At 31.1% G+C, this 12606-nt stretch overlaps 1 protein-coding gene across 1 annotated transcript; it reads left to right on the top strand.

The window, feature by feature from the left end:
• The first annotated feature begins 6612 nt into the window (after positions 1–6612).
• On the top strand, positions 6613–9636 carry LOC25479567 (transcription factor bHLH18). Its single transcript, XM_013588014.3, has 4 exons — positions 6613–6764; positions 7922–8479; positions 8699–9067; positions 9410–9636. The coding sequence occupies exons 1-4, from the start codon at positions 6702–6704 to the stop codon at positions 9488–9490; spliced, it is 1071 nt and encodes a 356-aa protein (XP_013443468.2). The 5' UTR covers positions 6613–6701; the 3' UTR covers positions 9491–9636.
• The last annotated feature ends 2970 nt before the right edge of the window (positions 9637–12606 follow it).

Raw genomic sequence — 12606 nt, 5'->3', positions numbered from 1 at the left:
CATCATATAACACCTAATAACCAAATCATAACCAACATAGATCATCACATCATAATCATAGTTCATATACAACATAACCATATCTTAATTCTGATTCATATACAACATAACAACATCATTATTTCTAATCCATATTCAACATAACAACATCATTAATTCATAATAATGATTATTCATCAAACATCTCATTATCAATTCATGGATAAAAGACAACTTATCAACTATACGTAACATCATCAATTCATAATAATAATTATTCATCAAACATCTCATTATAAATTCATGAATAAAAGGCAACTTATCAACTTAACATAACTATCATCAAATACATTTAACAACTCATAGATAACATCCTGTAATCATCAATCACTAATAACTTAAACAACACAATATAATCATCACTTTAATAATAATAATTATATACATCACATCATAAACATCATCTCATAATAATATAACAACAACATATTCATTATCGTATAGTAATATAACAACAACATATTCATCATCATATAGTAATATAACAACACATATTCATCATCATATAGTAATATAACAACAGCATAACGTAATCATCACTTAATGATAATAATCATATATAATACAACATAATGATAATCAGATACAATACAACATAATCAACATCATAAATCTTCAACATAAACATCTCATATCATCATAGCATCTTCGATAACAATTATCAAGTAATCACAGCATTCAATCATCGTCAATAACATAACATCTTTAGACTCGACAAATGCGACAATGCAACTTAGACCTCTTATATGCATGTGGTACCAATCGTCATCATAGTATTAATATACTTTAAGCATCGTGGGGAGGACAAAGCTCCAATCGTGGTGAGGACAAAGCTCAAATCGTGGTGAGGACAAAGCTCAATGTATGCTAATGCATGGATTCTATCAACAAAACATCTTAATCATCAAATCTCCTATACATCCAATAATTTGGAGTTCATCATCATCTTAATCATCTTATATAGACTCACGCAACTTAGTTAAATAACAATAGCAGCATAATCAGATCACATCAACAGTATAACTTTATAATATCAATTCATTTCAACAGCATCTTGATCATTCAATAATATTTCAAGTAATGCATTTAATCATTAATTCACATTATAATATTCACTCATTAATCATATCATCATCATCCACAATATATAATATTCTCTCATTAATCATCAAGTAAATCATATTCATCACAACAACAAAACAGCATCATTCAATAATAATAATCATCATATATAACAACTACAAATGCACGTCATCAACATTTCAATCATCAAACATAATTCATATAATATATATCTAATTATATAACATTATCAATATCATCAAATCATCATATAATAACTTCACAGATCATCATTAATATCATACATATTCCTCATTACTATCCCAAGGTTCAACTCATAACAACTCGTGCGACAAAGATCGCATTTAACCTAAACAAGGCATTCTGTAATACTAGTGCTCGCGAGGCGAGAGCCTCTGCTCGCCATGGCGAGTTCAGTCAGATTCTCCAAAGTTTCATTCTAAGTCTTTCCAGGTTCAATCTCATCCTACATTCTTTCCTAATCAATCTTAGACATGTTCAGGCACTCAAAGGCATCTAAGGTTCAACTCAAAATTCAAAATCACGAAATCTTGCATGCTCGCTGGTCAAGCTCGCGAGGCGAGTTCAACTGCTCGCTATGGCGAGCTGCGACGTGTAACTCGCGAGGCGGGTAAGGTTTGCTCCCGAGGCGAGCGATGAAGTTCATCCCTCGCCGTGGCGAGGATCATAGCTCGGGAGGCGAGCGATGAATGTCGCTACGGGCAGAAGTGCAGTTTTTCACAAAAATCACTAATTCTCATGGTTTTAAGCCTAACCTTGATTCCATAATTCATCATAATCATTATCTAAGGTCTAAGGATAGTTTCTAAATCTTTTTAACAAGTTTTCACCGTTTCATCATCAATTCTCTCAATTTGACCTAATTTCCAATTCATCTTAAACTCATCCTATTTCATGTTAAATTTAACCGTTGATTCATAGACTTAATAAAATTTCAAAGTTAGTCTCACCCTTACCTTAAAGAATGAAAATCGCAGCCTCTAGGTCTTCTCTCTCTTCTCTTGGCTTTTTCTCCCTTTTCTCCAAAAACAGTCGTACGTTATGTTTTTCTAAACTAGGTCTTTTCTATTTATATAAATCCTTAACCTACTTATTTTTCTCTTATATCCAAATCTTAATATCCTATTCTAATATATTTTCTATAACAAATAACAAATATATCTCTAAAACAAATCATATAAATTTCTACAACAAATCATGTGTATTTCTACAACAAATAACATATATTTCTACAACAAATCATGTGTATTTCTACAACAAATTATGTATTTATAAACCAAATAACATATATATTTCTAAATCAAATAACATATATATATATATATATATATATATATATATATATATATTTCTAAATCAAATAGCATATATATTATACTAATAAATACCAACATATAACATAACAAAATATCACTCATCAAAATAAATCATATAAATCACACAAATCATATAAGTATATTCTAAACTCATTAAAATAATCAAATAATTAAAGAGGGCGTTACAACTCTCCCCCCCTCAAATAATATATATATATATATATATATATATATATATATTATGCATTGTTCATAACAACTGAGCTAAGCTCACTAGGACAACCAACACACATCTTTAACATTTGATATCTTTAATTGTGTATTAGCAAAAATTATAACATTTTGATATTGAAAAAATATTTATTGAAACAAATCCAACAACATTTCTTATTTATAAAAAAAAAAAAAACATTTTATTATAGTTAAACAATGTCACTTGTCTCGTGAGTATAACTTAGTTGTAGGACAATGCATTATTATATTCCGGGGCCGATGTTCGAACACCAGATACCCCATTTGTTTACATTATATGTTGAATTCTAGCCATTAGACTACCTGACTAAAAAAAAAACAATGTCACTTATTTTGACATAGAGAAAATGAATTAATAAAGGATGATATAGTTAGAAAAACTGTAACAAATGTGTCGTGGATCATTCGTCATTGTAACAAATATGAGATTTGAATTTTTCCGGTTAAAGAATTTACTTATTCGGACAATGCGGACAACAATGCTTACAAGTTCCTATAACCTAAAATTCTTCTTATTTTATTGTTTTAAAGGGGCCTATATGTTATTTTTTATACGTCCATTGGTGTGTTGTTGTTGATTTCCCCGTCGTGAAAAGGGGTAGCTGAAATGAATTTTAATACACCATCAGTCATTAATATAGGAGTATTTTGTAAAAATTACGGATGTCCGATGAATAAATTTGTCTAAAAGATGTAACTATTACTAAATTGTCATTTATATATAAACTCATTCAAGGATAATTTTTCATATTATCCTCTCCCCGTCCTAAAATAAATGACATTGTTGACTGTTACACACAAGCCAACACACTTCTTTTTTTTTCTTTTTTTTTTTATGGTGAACAGAGTTTGAACCCCGAACCTTACATAATATATTATGCATTGTCTGAGGGAGTGTTCTTTATTATTACATAACGTTATTTTGCAGGATTCTGTTCACGATAAATGGTGCTGGTTGTTAGACCCCATTCACGGATACACGGTGAGGGGAGAGCATACTCTTTTCTGACAAGTACTGGCGCTATGGTGGACTGGTCCATGGTTGACGACGTTTGACATAAGCATATTCCATCGAAGGGTTCTATTTTTGTTTGGCGATTCCTTCGTAATGGTATTCCAACTAAAGACAATTTGGCAATTCGTGGTGTCCTTCTTTCAGCTGACATGTCTTGTGCGTTTGGTTGTGGATCCACTGAGTCTGCGGTTCATCTATTTATTCACTGTAACTTTTTCGTCAACCTTTGGGGTCTTGTCTGTCACTGGTTAGGTATTTCTTTTGTGCACGCTGGTGAGCTTCGACATCATTTTACTCAGTTCAAGAAGATGGCGGGAATGCCACTTTACTCTCATTTATATTTTAGGATTATTTGGTTATCTACTATTTGGGAGATTTGGAAGGAGAGGAATAACCGTGTTTTTCAAAATACGGTGTCCGGTCCTCTTAACATCATTGAAAAAGTGAAGCTTCATTCTTACTTATGGTTGAGGTCTAAGCAAGTGGATTTTGTTTACTCTTACCACGATTGGTGGAAACACCCAATCCCTTGCATGGATGTTCTTGTGTAATTTTTGGCTTTTGTTTTAGCACTGTGACTCTGTAAATATTTGTCGTTGTTTACTCCTTTAGCACATTTTGTGCGCGGGGAAACTCGGTTGATTTCGTAATATATCTCATTTTGATTTGTTCAATATATATATATATATATATATATATATATATATATATATATATATATATTATGCATTGTTCATAACAACTGAGCTAAGCTCACTAGGAAAACCAACACACATCTTTAACATTTGATATCTTTAATTGTGTATTAGCAAAAATTATAACATTTTGATATTGAAAAAATATTTATTGAGACAAATCCAACAACATTTCTTATTTATAAAAAAAAAAAAAAAAAAAAAAACATTTGATTATAGTTAAACAATGTCACTTGTCTCGTGAGTATAACTTAGTTGTAGGACAATGCATTATTATATTCAGGGGCCGATGTTCGAACACCGGATACCCCACTTGTTTATATTATATGGTGAATTCTAACCATTAGACTACCTAACAAAAAAAACAATGTCACTTATTTTGACATAGAGAAAATGAATTAATAAAGGATGATATAGTTAGAAAAACTGTAACAAATGTGTCGTGGATCATTCATCATTGCTCCTCCAATCGTACGTAATTCAATTCCTCTACCGTCTCGCTGGGTACGGTCCCCAAACACCATAAATAGGGATGGCAATTGCAATGGGTACCATATGAATTAGAAACACACACAAGATCTTGCCATATTTTATCATGAGTGTGTCCCTCAAATTTTCTATCATAATCAATTGGGATGCAATGGCATCCTTTGGACAAAGTATTATAATGTCCTTCCTCAGATCTATGTATATAAAAAAATGTTTCTATATGAGTGTTTATCTTTGTGGACTACAAGTTTTTTACTTACTACTAAACACTTAAACGTTTGTATTTATTAACGAGTGTCTTAAGGACATTCTTTAAGCATTTTAAATTAGGAAATTATTCTTTACAAAAGTCAAATAGTTCAATTTCCAATGCATTAAATACATATATTTTTATAAAAAAAAATTATTATTTAAGACCCTTAAAAAGTGTTCTGGAAACACTCGTTAACATTTCCCAGTAAAAAATCACAAGGGGTGTAAACCAGCTTTCTTAAGCCAAAGTATGTTAATGAAGGATTGTGATTTGGTCCAATAAAATAGTTTTAAAATATAAATAAAATTTTATTTTTTATTTATTGTGTTCAATATGAAAGGTTGTTGATGGGTTGGGTATATGTGAACAACGGGTGTTTACCAATCATTCGTGTAATATCAATTTTCCTTATTTAATGATGAGTAGTGATATTTGAACAACATACTTTAGACAATTTATGTGACAACTTCTTTTCTCTCTCTTTTCATTGGTCAAAAACAATGGAGAGAGATAAAGGAAGAGAGAGAATAAGAGTATAATGTGAATATAAGAAAGAAAGTTGTCAAAAAGTTGTCACAAAGTGGTTGTACAAATATCATTTCTCTTTAATGATATAGTAATATATTGATATAGCACACTTGCCACTTGCTCGTAAATGATAGCAAAATCTTAACATGGTGTCACGTTGTCGAAGCATTTAAAAGTAGTAATTTTTATATAGAAAGTTATATATGTTTTACTTGTATTTTTAAGAAAAAAATATTTTTTTGTAGGTTTCTTAAACAATATCTTCAAGGTAATGTGAAAGATCTGATTAGGCAAGGTAATGTAACTGTTTACCACACTCTTAAAAACGGCAGTCAATATGCAGATTTTATGGCCAAGCTTAGAGCAAGTTTGGATTCTGAGCTGCTCTACCATGTCTGTTCTCCAGGTGATTTCTTCGACCTCCTCAGGATGGACGCAGTTGGAACTCTCTATTCTAGAGAGTGGTTCCTTCTTTTTTTCTTTCTTTTTTCTTGCTTCTGTTGTCTTTTTCTTTTTCTTTTTCTTTTCCCTTTCTCTTGTAAGGCACTTGTTAGTGGCAAAATCTTAAATGATATAGCACACTCCTTAAAAAAAAAAACATCATCTCTTCCAAATTATATTTCATTTTAGCGAAATAGATTTGTCTTAAATTATACGTCATTTTACATTAATACATTTATCTTTTGTCTTTTACCAATACAATTCAACCCCATTATGTTTTTCTGACATTCAACTACTAAATGACATGGCACATTAGTGTTCACTAAAAATAGCATGTGGCCACTTGCAAGTAAATGATATGATAGAACACACACCTTCCAAAAATAAATACAGTAACGGTACCATGTTGCCAATAAATTAATGATACATACCTGATTTACTACACGTGCTTAAAATCTAGTCCTATAAAAGATTCAACATTTGGAACTCTAATTCAGCTCATAGTAACAGTATACAAGTGTTACCTTTGATTCCTTCAAAAAAAAAAAAAAAGTGTTACCTTTGAGACTATGGAGGAAATCAACAGCACAGCTATGAACGTATCATCAAGCAGCAGCTGGTTATCTGATTTGGTAAGAAAATGAGACTGCAAATTCACACTTTCTATTTTTTTTTTTCTTTCTAATTCACAAATGGTTGATTATAAATTAATTCCTTAACACTTGATATTTCTTGCAAAATATTTAATATTTATTTTTGAGTGTCATCAGTATTCCATAAACCTTAAACCCTATTTGAAGAACGACTTATAGTATATTTGTCATCAACAAATTCATAAATTTCCTATTTGAACCATAATGATGTATCAATTGATTCCATATTGACAAGGAAATGTATTTTTGTTTGTAATATGAATTTTTGGCATAATTAATTACATACCCCTAAGTCGACCATCTCACTAAATTTAGAAATTTAGTTAGTCCTTGTCTCCAAGGACGGATTTGGCCAGGGCATGGTGTGACAAGGGCATGAGAATCTAAATTTGTTGATCTGTTACCGGATCCATTTTTAAAAAGTCTAACTATTTATTTTATGATAAAAAATAAATAGACTTTCAGATCTAAGTTATTTTTTCCCCAAATATTGTCATGGACAAATTAAGTTAAATATCTTTTGTAAACAATCACCAAAAGAATGTTTATACATGTTTTTCAATTACAAAACAAAAGAGAATGTCATTGTAAACGATGTTATGCTTCAGTATATGAACGGAAAAAAATTATGCAAAAGAGAATGCCATTTTTAAATTGAATAAATACAAAAAAAAAAAAAAATATTCAACAAAAAATGGAACCCTGTGAAAAATAAAGATGGAACTCCTGACCAAGCCATTGATGGACACCAGAACTTCGAGATGAGACAGATTGATGGCGGCTAAAAAAATTTGATTATGTGGCTGATTATTATTGAAGTGTGTTAGAGGAATGTATTAAAAAGTGTGACCCTAGCAATATCTCTTAAATAATTGATGTATCTGATCTTTAATATAAATTAAATATATTAATTATTTATTAATGAATCTAAGAGAGAATATTTCTTTAAAAAACACTAGTGAGAGTATATAAATTTTGAGAGATAGAAATTAATAACAGCTTTGAATTTATTAACATGCGTAAATTTGCACATGAGAGACAAACTTGCTCTTAATTGTCGTAGTTAATTACAAATAAATGGTTGATTATAAATTAATTCTTTAATATATATACTTAAAATTTCCTTTTTTCCACAGGAAATGGACGAACACAATTTATTTGCTGAGGAATGCAACCTGAATTTCCTTGATACTGGTGTGGAAGATTTTCTTTCACATGACATAACTAATATCTTCCAAGAACAAAATAAACAACAATGTTTAATTTCAGGGTCCACTTCCACAACTACTCTCAGCAACACATTTAGTGATGAAACAAAGTTGGATTGTTTTGACTTCAATATTGATAAGACTATTATGGAGATGAAAACAATTGATCATAGTGACAAAATCAATGAAACCTTTACCCAAAAACGTTCTTCATCTTTTCAAGTTCAAATTCCATCTTTTGACAGCCCCCCAAATTCACCTACTACTAGTTCCCAACAATACCCTACCTTAAATTCAATACAAAATGAAAGAGTTTCCGTGTCTCCAACCGAATTGGAAAATAAGAATCATTCAACAAAAACCTCAAAAACCAAAAGGTCTCGTGCTAATAATGGTGAGGATCATATCATGGCAGAGAGAAAGCGAAGAGAGAAACTCACCCAAAGCTTCATTGCTCTTGCAGCTCTTGTTCCCAACCTTAAAAAGGTACAATATGTTATAAAATGATTATATGCAGTTCAAAGTTAAGGGTATTTTGGTGAAAAATTATTTAATGCATATTTGAAAATTGTTTTAAAGAAGTATTATAAAAATGACAAGTAAAAAACGCATAAGAGTCTTATATTTAGAGACGAAGATATTATAATCTTGATTACTCTATTCATGTTACACTACTCACTAATCGATTGTGTAAAAATCTGTTAGATGGACAAATTTTCTGTATTGGTTGACACTATCAAATACATGAAAGAGCTTAAAAAGCGTTTGGAAGTTTTAGAAGAACAAAACAAGAGAACAAAAACAGAGTCGCATGTGGTTCTGACCAAACCAGACCTCTGCAGCGAAGATGATTCCTCATCATTTGATGAGCGCAATGAAAGTGTTGTTGGTTCAATATTTCAAGTGGAAGCAAAAGTGTTAGGGAAATATATGTTGATTCGGATCCAATGTAAAGAATACAAGGGGCTTTTAGTGAAAATTATGGTCGAGATCCAAAGATTTCAACTATATGTTGTCAACAGCAGTGTTTTACCCTTTGGAGATTCTATCCTCGATATTACTATCATTGCTCAGGTAGTGACCGTCTCTCTATGACTCTATCTACCTTTAAATTGCAACTAAATACTTTTTTCACCACTTTTTAACTTTTGGTGTCATCACTATTATACTAACAGATCGTCCTCGTGAGCTTAGCTCAGTTGGTATGGACAATACATAATATATGCAAGGTTTGGGGTTCAAACCTCGATCACCACCAAAAAATATACTAACTGATTTTTTTCTAAATATTATTAAAGTATTTTATTCCAGGTTGTTTTCCAATATATTTGCTTGATATATTCATTTTGTTGTCTTTGAATTTTGGTGTTTTTTTCGTATACTTATTATTTAATATTTATCTTAATTATTTTATAGTTGGGTGAAGGCTACAACTTGAGCATAAAGCAACTTGTGAAGAACATACGCAAGGAAGCATTGAAGTTTATGTCATTATAATTACTTATGAACATGAGCATTACTTTTGTTGGTTGTCGGCAAACAAAAGTCACAAATATTTTCCTTGCTGATGCAAACCTCTGTTTCTTTTTTAATTCTTAATTACGATAATACTAATGTATATTGAACAAATAACAATAATCTTATTATTATCGGGTTTTTTTTTTTTTTTTTTTTTGTAATAATTAGTGTATCCATCTATGCGATGAACCGGAATTAAAAAAAAGGTGTTTCTTGCATATTCATTTCTATTCAATAATTGAGACGTGTCAAATATTAAAGTTAGTACCTCTCAATAATAAGTGACAATAAAATTTTAATCAATTTTATTACGGCATAAAATCTCTTTAAGAGGGGAATATTAATTAGTTCTGAGACAACTACTAAGGTAGTTTAGGAAATCATTTGTATAAAAGTAGTTACATTTGTTTTTCCACATTTATGTCCAACGTGATTTAATTCACATTAAGTTAACTCATGTTAAATATAGATCTACATAACTTAATTAACGTTTGGCTTTTTTCCAGAAACATGCAATTTTAAATTAAATGGGCGAACAACAATTCTTGACTAAGTATAAAACCCCATGTGGGTCAACATCTTTATTGCGAGGACGATGTATAGACAGTACAATGTATTAGTGCCCAACTTATTGCTTGGTAGAGGGAAAATATGGTTTCTGATCCAAATGTTTGATCCAACTATTTTTAATAGCCTTTATTTAGACGAAGCCTACTTGACATTATGATTTGACGTATGTACTTTATATATGCAAATGAAACTGTGGAATGTCACCAAGTTGCTTGAGCTCTAGTGGCAAGGAGCATCTTCTAAGGACGTATTCGGAGAATATCGGGTTCGAATCTCAGGGAGAATAACGTTTGATCAGTGCACATACCTCTACGCACGAGCCGGATTAGTCGTCCATCTTTGGTGGGTCGGAAACCGGTGCGAAAGTCAAAAAAAATAAAAATTGTGGAATGTACTAATTAAAATAAAGTATGACTAATTGAAATGCAGCTGGAAGTTTTAACATTAGGCGTTATGATCCATTTGTACGTACCCACGATATTATGTTAAAGACGGTTTTTCATTGTTAGTTTTGTTGGAAAAAAAAAAAAATTAAGAACACTACAAAGGGTTTGAATGTTATTGGCGATATGGGATAGCAATATATTTTCAATGCGAAGAAAAACTAGTATTTTGGATCACGTTTTATGGTTGGAAGGAGAGTGGGGCGAAGACAAAAAATTAGTCAACGTAGTGAGTAGTGGCGTTAGATGAAGTTTGAAGAGTTGGTATTTTCGTGCTAAAAGAAAAACTAAAACGAATAAAAAAAAATGTTAAATATATTTTTGGTCCCAATAAATATGTCAATTTTTCGTTTTAGTCCCTCTAAAATTTTCCTTCAACTTTTAGTCCCTGCAAAATTTCTCATCTTCACTTTTAGTCCCTGCAAAATTTCTCATCTTCACTTTTGGTCCCTCTTTTAAAGTAAACTCATATGTAGAATTCAAAAGTAGTGATTAAAAAGGTCGGATATATGTCCCAATAAATATGTCACATTTCTGCACAATTTCATTAAAAAAATACAAAACTTAATTTAAAAATAGGGACCAAAAGTAGTGATTGAAAATTTTAGAGACTAAAACGAAAAGTTGATATATTTATAAGGACCAAAAACATATTTAACCCAAAAAAAAAACCTCAAAGAGTGGCATAAGAATCACTCAAAATCTATGACGAAAAATTAAGGACGTAAAAGAAGAAATCAACATACTTAAAATTAAAGGTGAAGTTGTGAGTCTTTGGACTGAGGAGGCCCTTATCAAGAGAGAGCTTTCAAATAAGTTCTCAAAACTAAATTGCAGCATTCACTTGCAAAAATTCAGAGCTAGGTGATTGAAGTACGGGGTTCCAAATATCAAGTACTTTCACAAGTGCATAAACAAAAGAAGAAAATTCAATGATATTTTAAATTTGAAAGTGAATGAAAGACGCCTGACAAGAGTAGTGGAAATAAAAGATTCAATTTTCGAGAACTTTCTTAATCATTTTTCGGCTAGAGGTGTGAGACTAATTTCGGCTAATGTGAATTTCAATAGAATTGAAGGCGTGCATAATTATGACCTGGTTCGAGAATTTACAGAAGAGGAAGTTCAAAGTGCAGTTTGGGATTGCGATAGCTCAAAAAGCCTAAGTTTTGACGGAGTAAATTTTCTATTTATGAAAGAATTTTGGGAGGACAATAAACATGACTTTATGAGGATTATAGTTGAATTCCATGTAAAAGGTCGGATGGTTAGAGGGGCAAATAGTTCATTCATTGTAATAATTCCCAAAAAGAAAAATGCTGTAAAAATAACAAATTTCAGGCCAATGTCATTGATTGAGTGTATTTACAAAGTGTTATCAAAGGTTCTGGCAAATAGACTAAAAAAAAGTGATTGGAGCAGTTATATCAGAAACACAATCAACATTTATATCACACCAACAAATCTTTGGGATTCTAATTGCAAATGAAATTGTGGATGAGGAGAGGAGAAAGAAAAAAGAAGTTTTGTTGTTTAAGGTTGACTTTGAGAAAGCGTATGATTTAGTCGATTGGGATTTTCTAGAATTTGTGATGCAAAAAATGGGATTTCATGAGAAATTGAGGAAATGGAGATCGGAATGTTTAAGTACTTCTTTCGTTTCAGTGTTGGCAATGGTAGTCCTACAAAAGAATTTCAGTTGGGGTGTGGGTTAATACAAGAAGACCCATAATCGCCATTTATTTTTTTAATAGTTAATGAAGGCTTTAATATGTTGATGAATAGAGTACTGGAGATGGGGAAGTTCACTTGGCTCAAATTTGATTTGGGTGACAAACGTCTTACTCAGCTTCAGTATGCAGACGACATTTTGATCAAACATGTTATTGTTTGAATTAATGTCAGGTTTAAAAGTTAAATTTAATAAGCATTTATTAGTAAGGATAAATATTCATCAGAGATGGCTCTTAGAGGCGGCAAACATTTTGAACTGCAAATTAGGCCCCACTCCTTTTAAGTATCTTAGTCTTCCAATTGGAGCTAATCTAAATAGAAGAGATATGTGGCACCCAGTGATTGGGG

Source organism: Medicago truncatula, chromosome 2 (assembly GCF_003473485.1).
Source record: "Medicago truncatula cultivar Jemalong A17 chromosome 2, MtrunA17r5.0-ANR, whole genome shotgun sequence".
NCBI classification, from domain to species: Eukaryota; Viridiplantae; Streptophyta; class Magnoliopsida; order Fabales; family Fabaceae; genus Medicago; species Medicago truncatula.
This window is presented reverse-complemented; position numbering and strand designations above follow the sequence as displayed.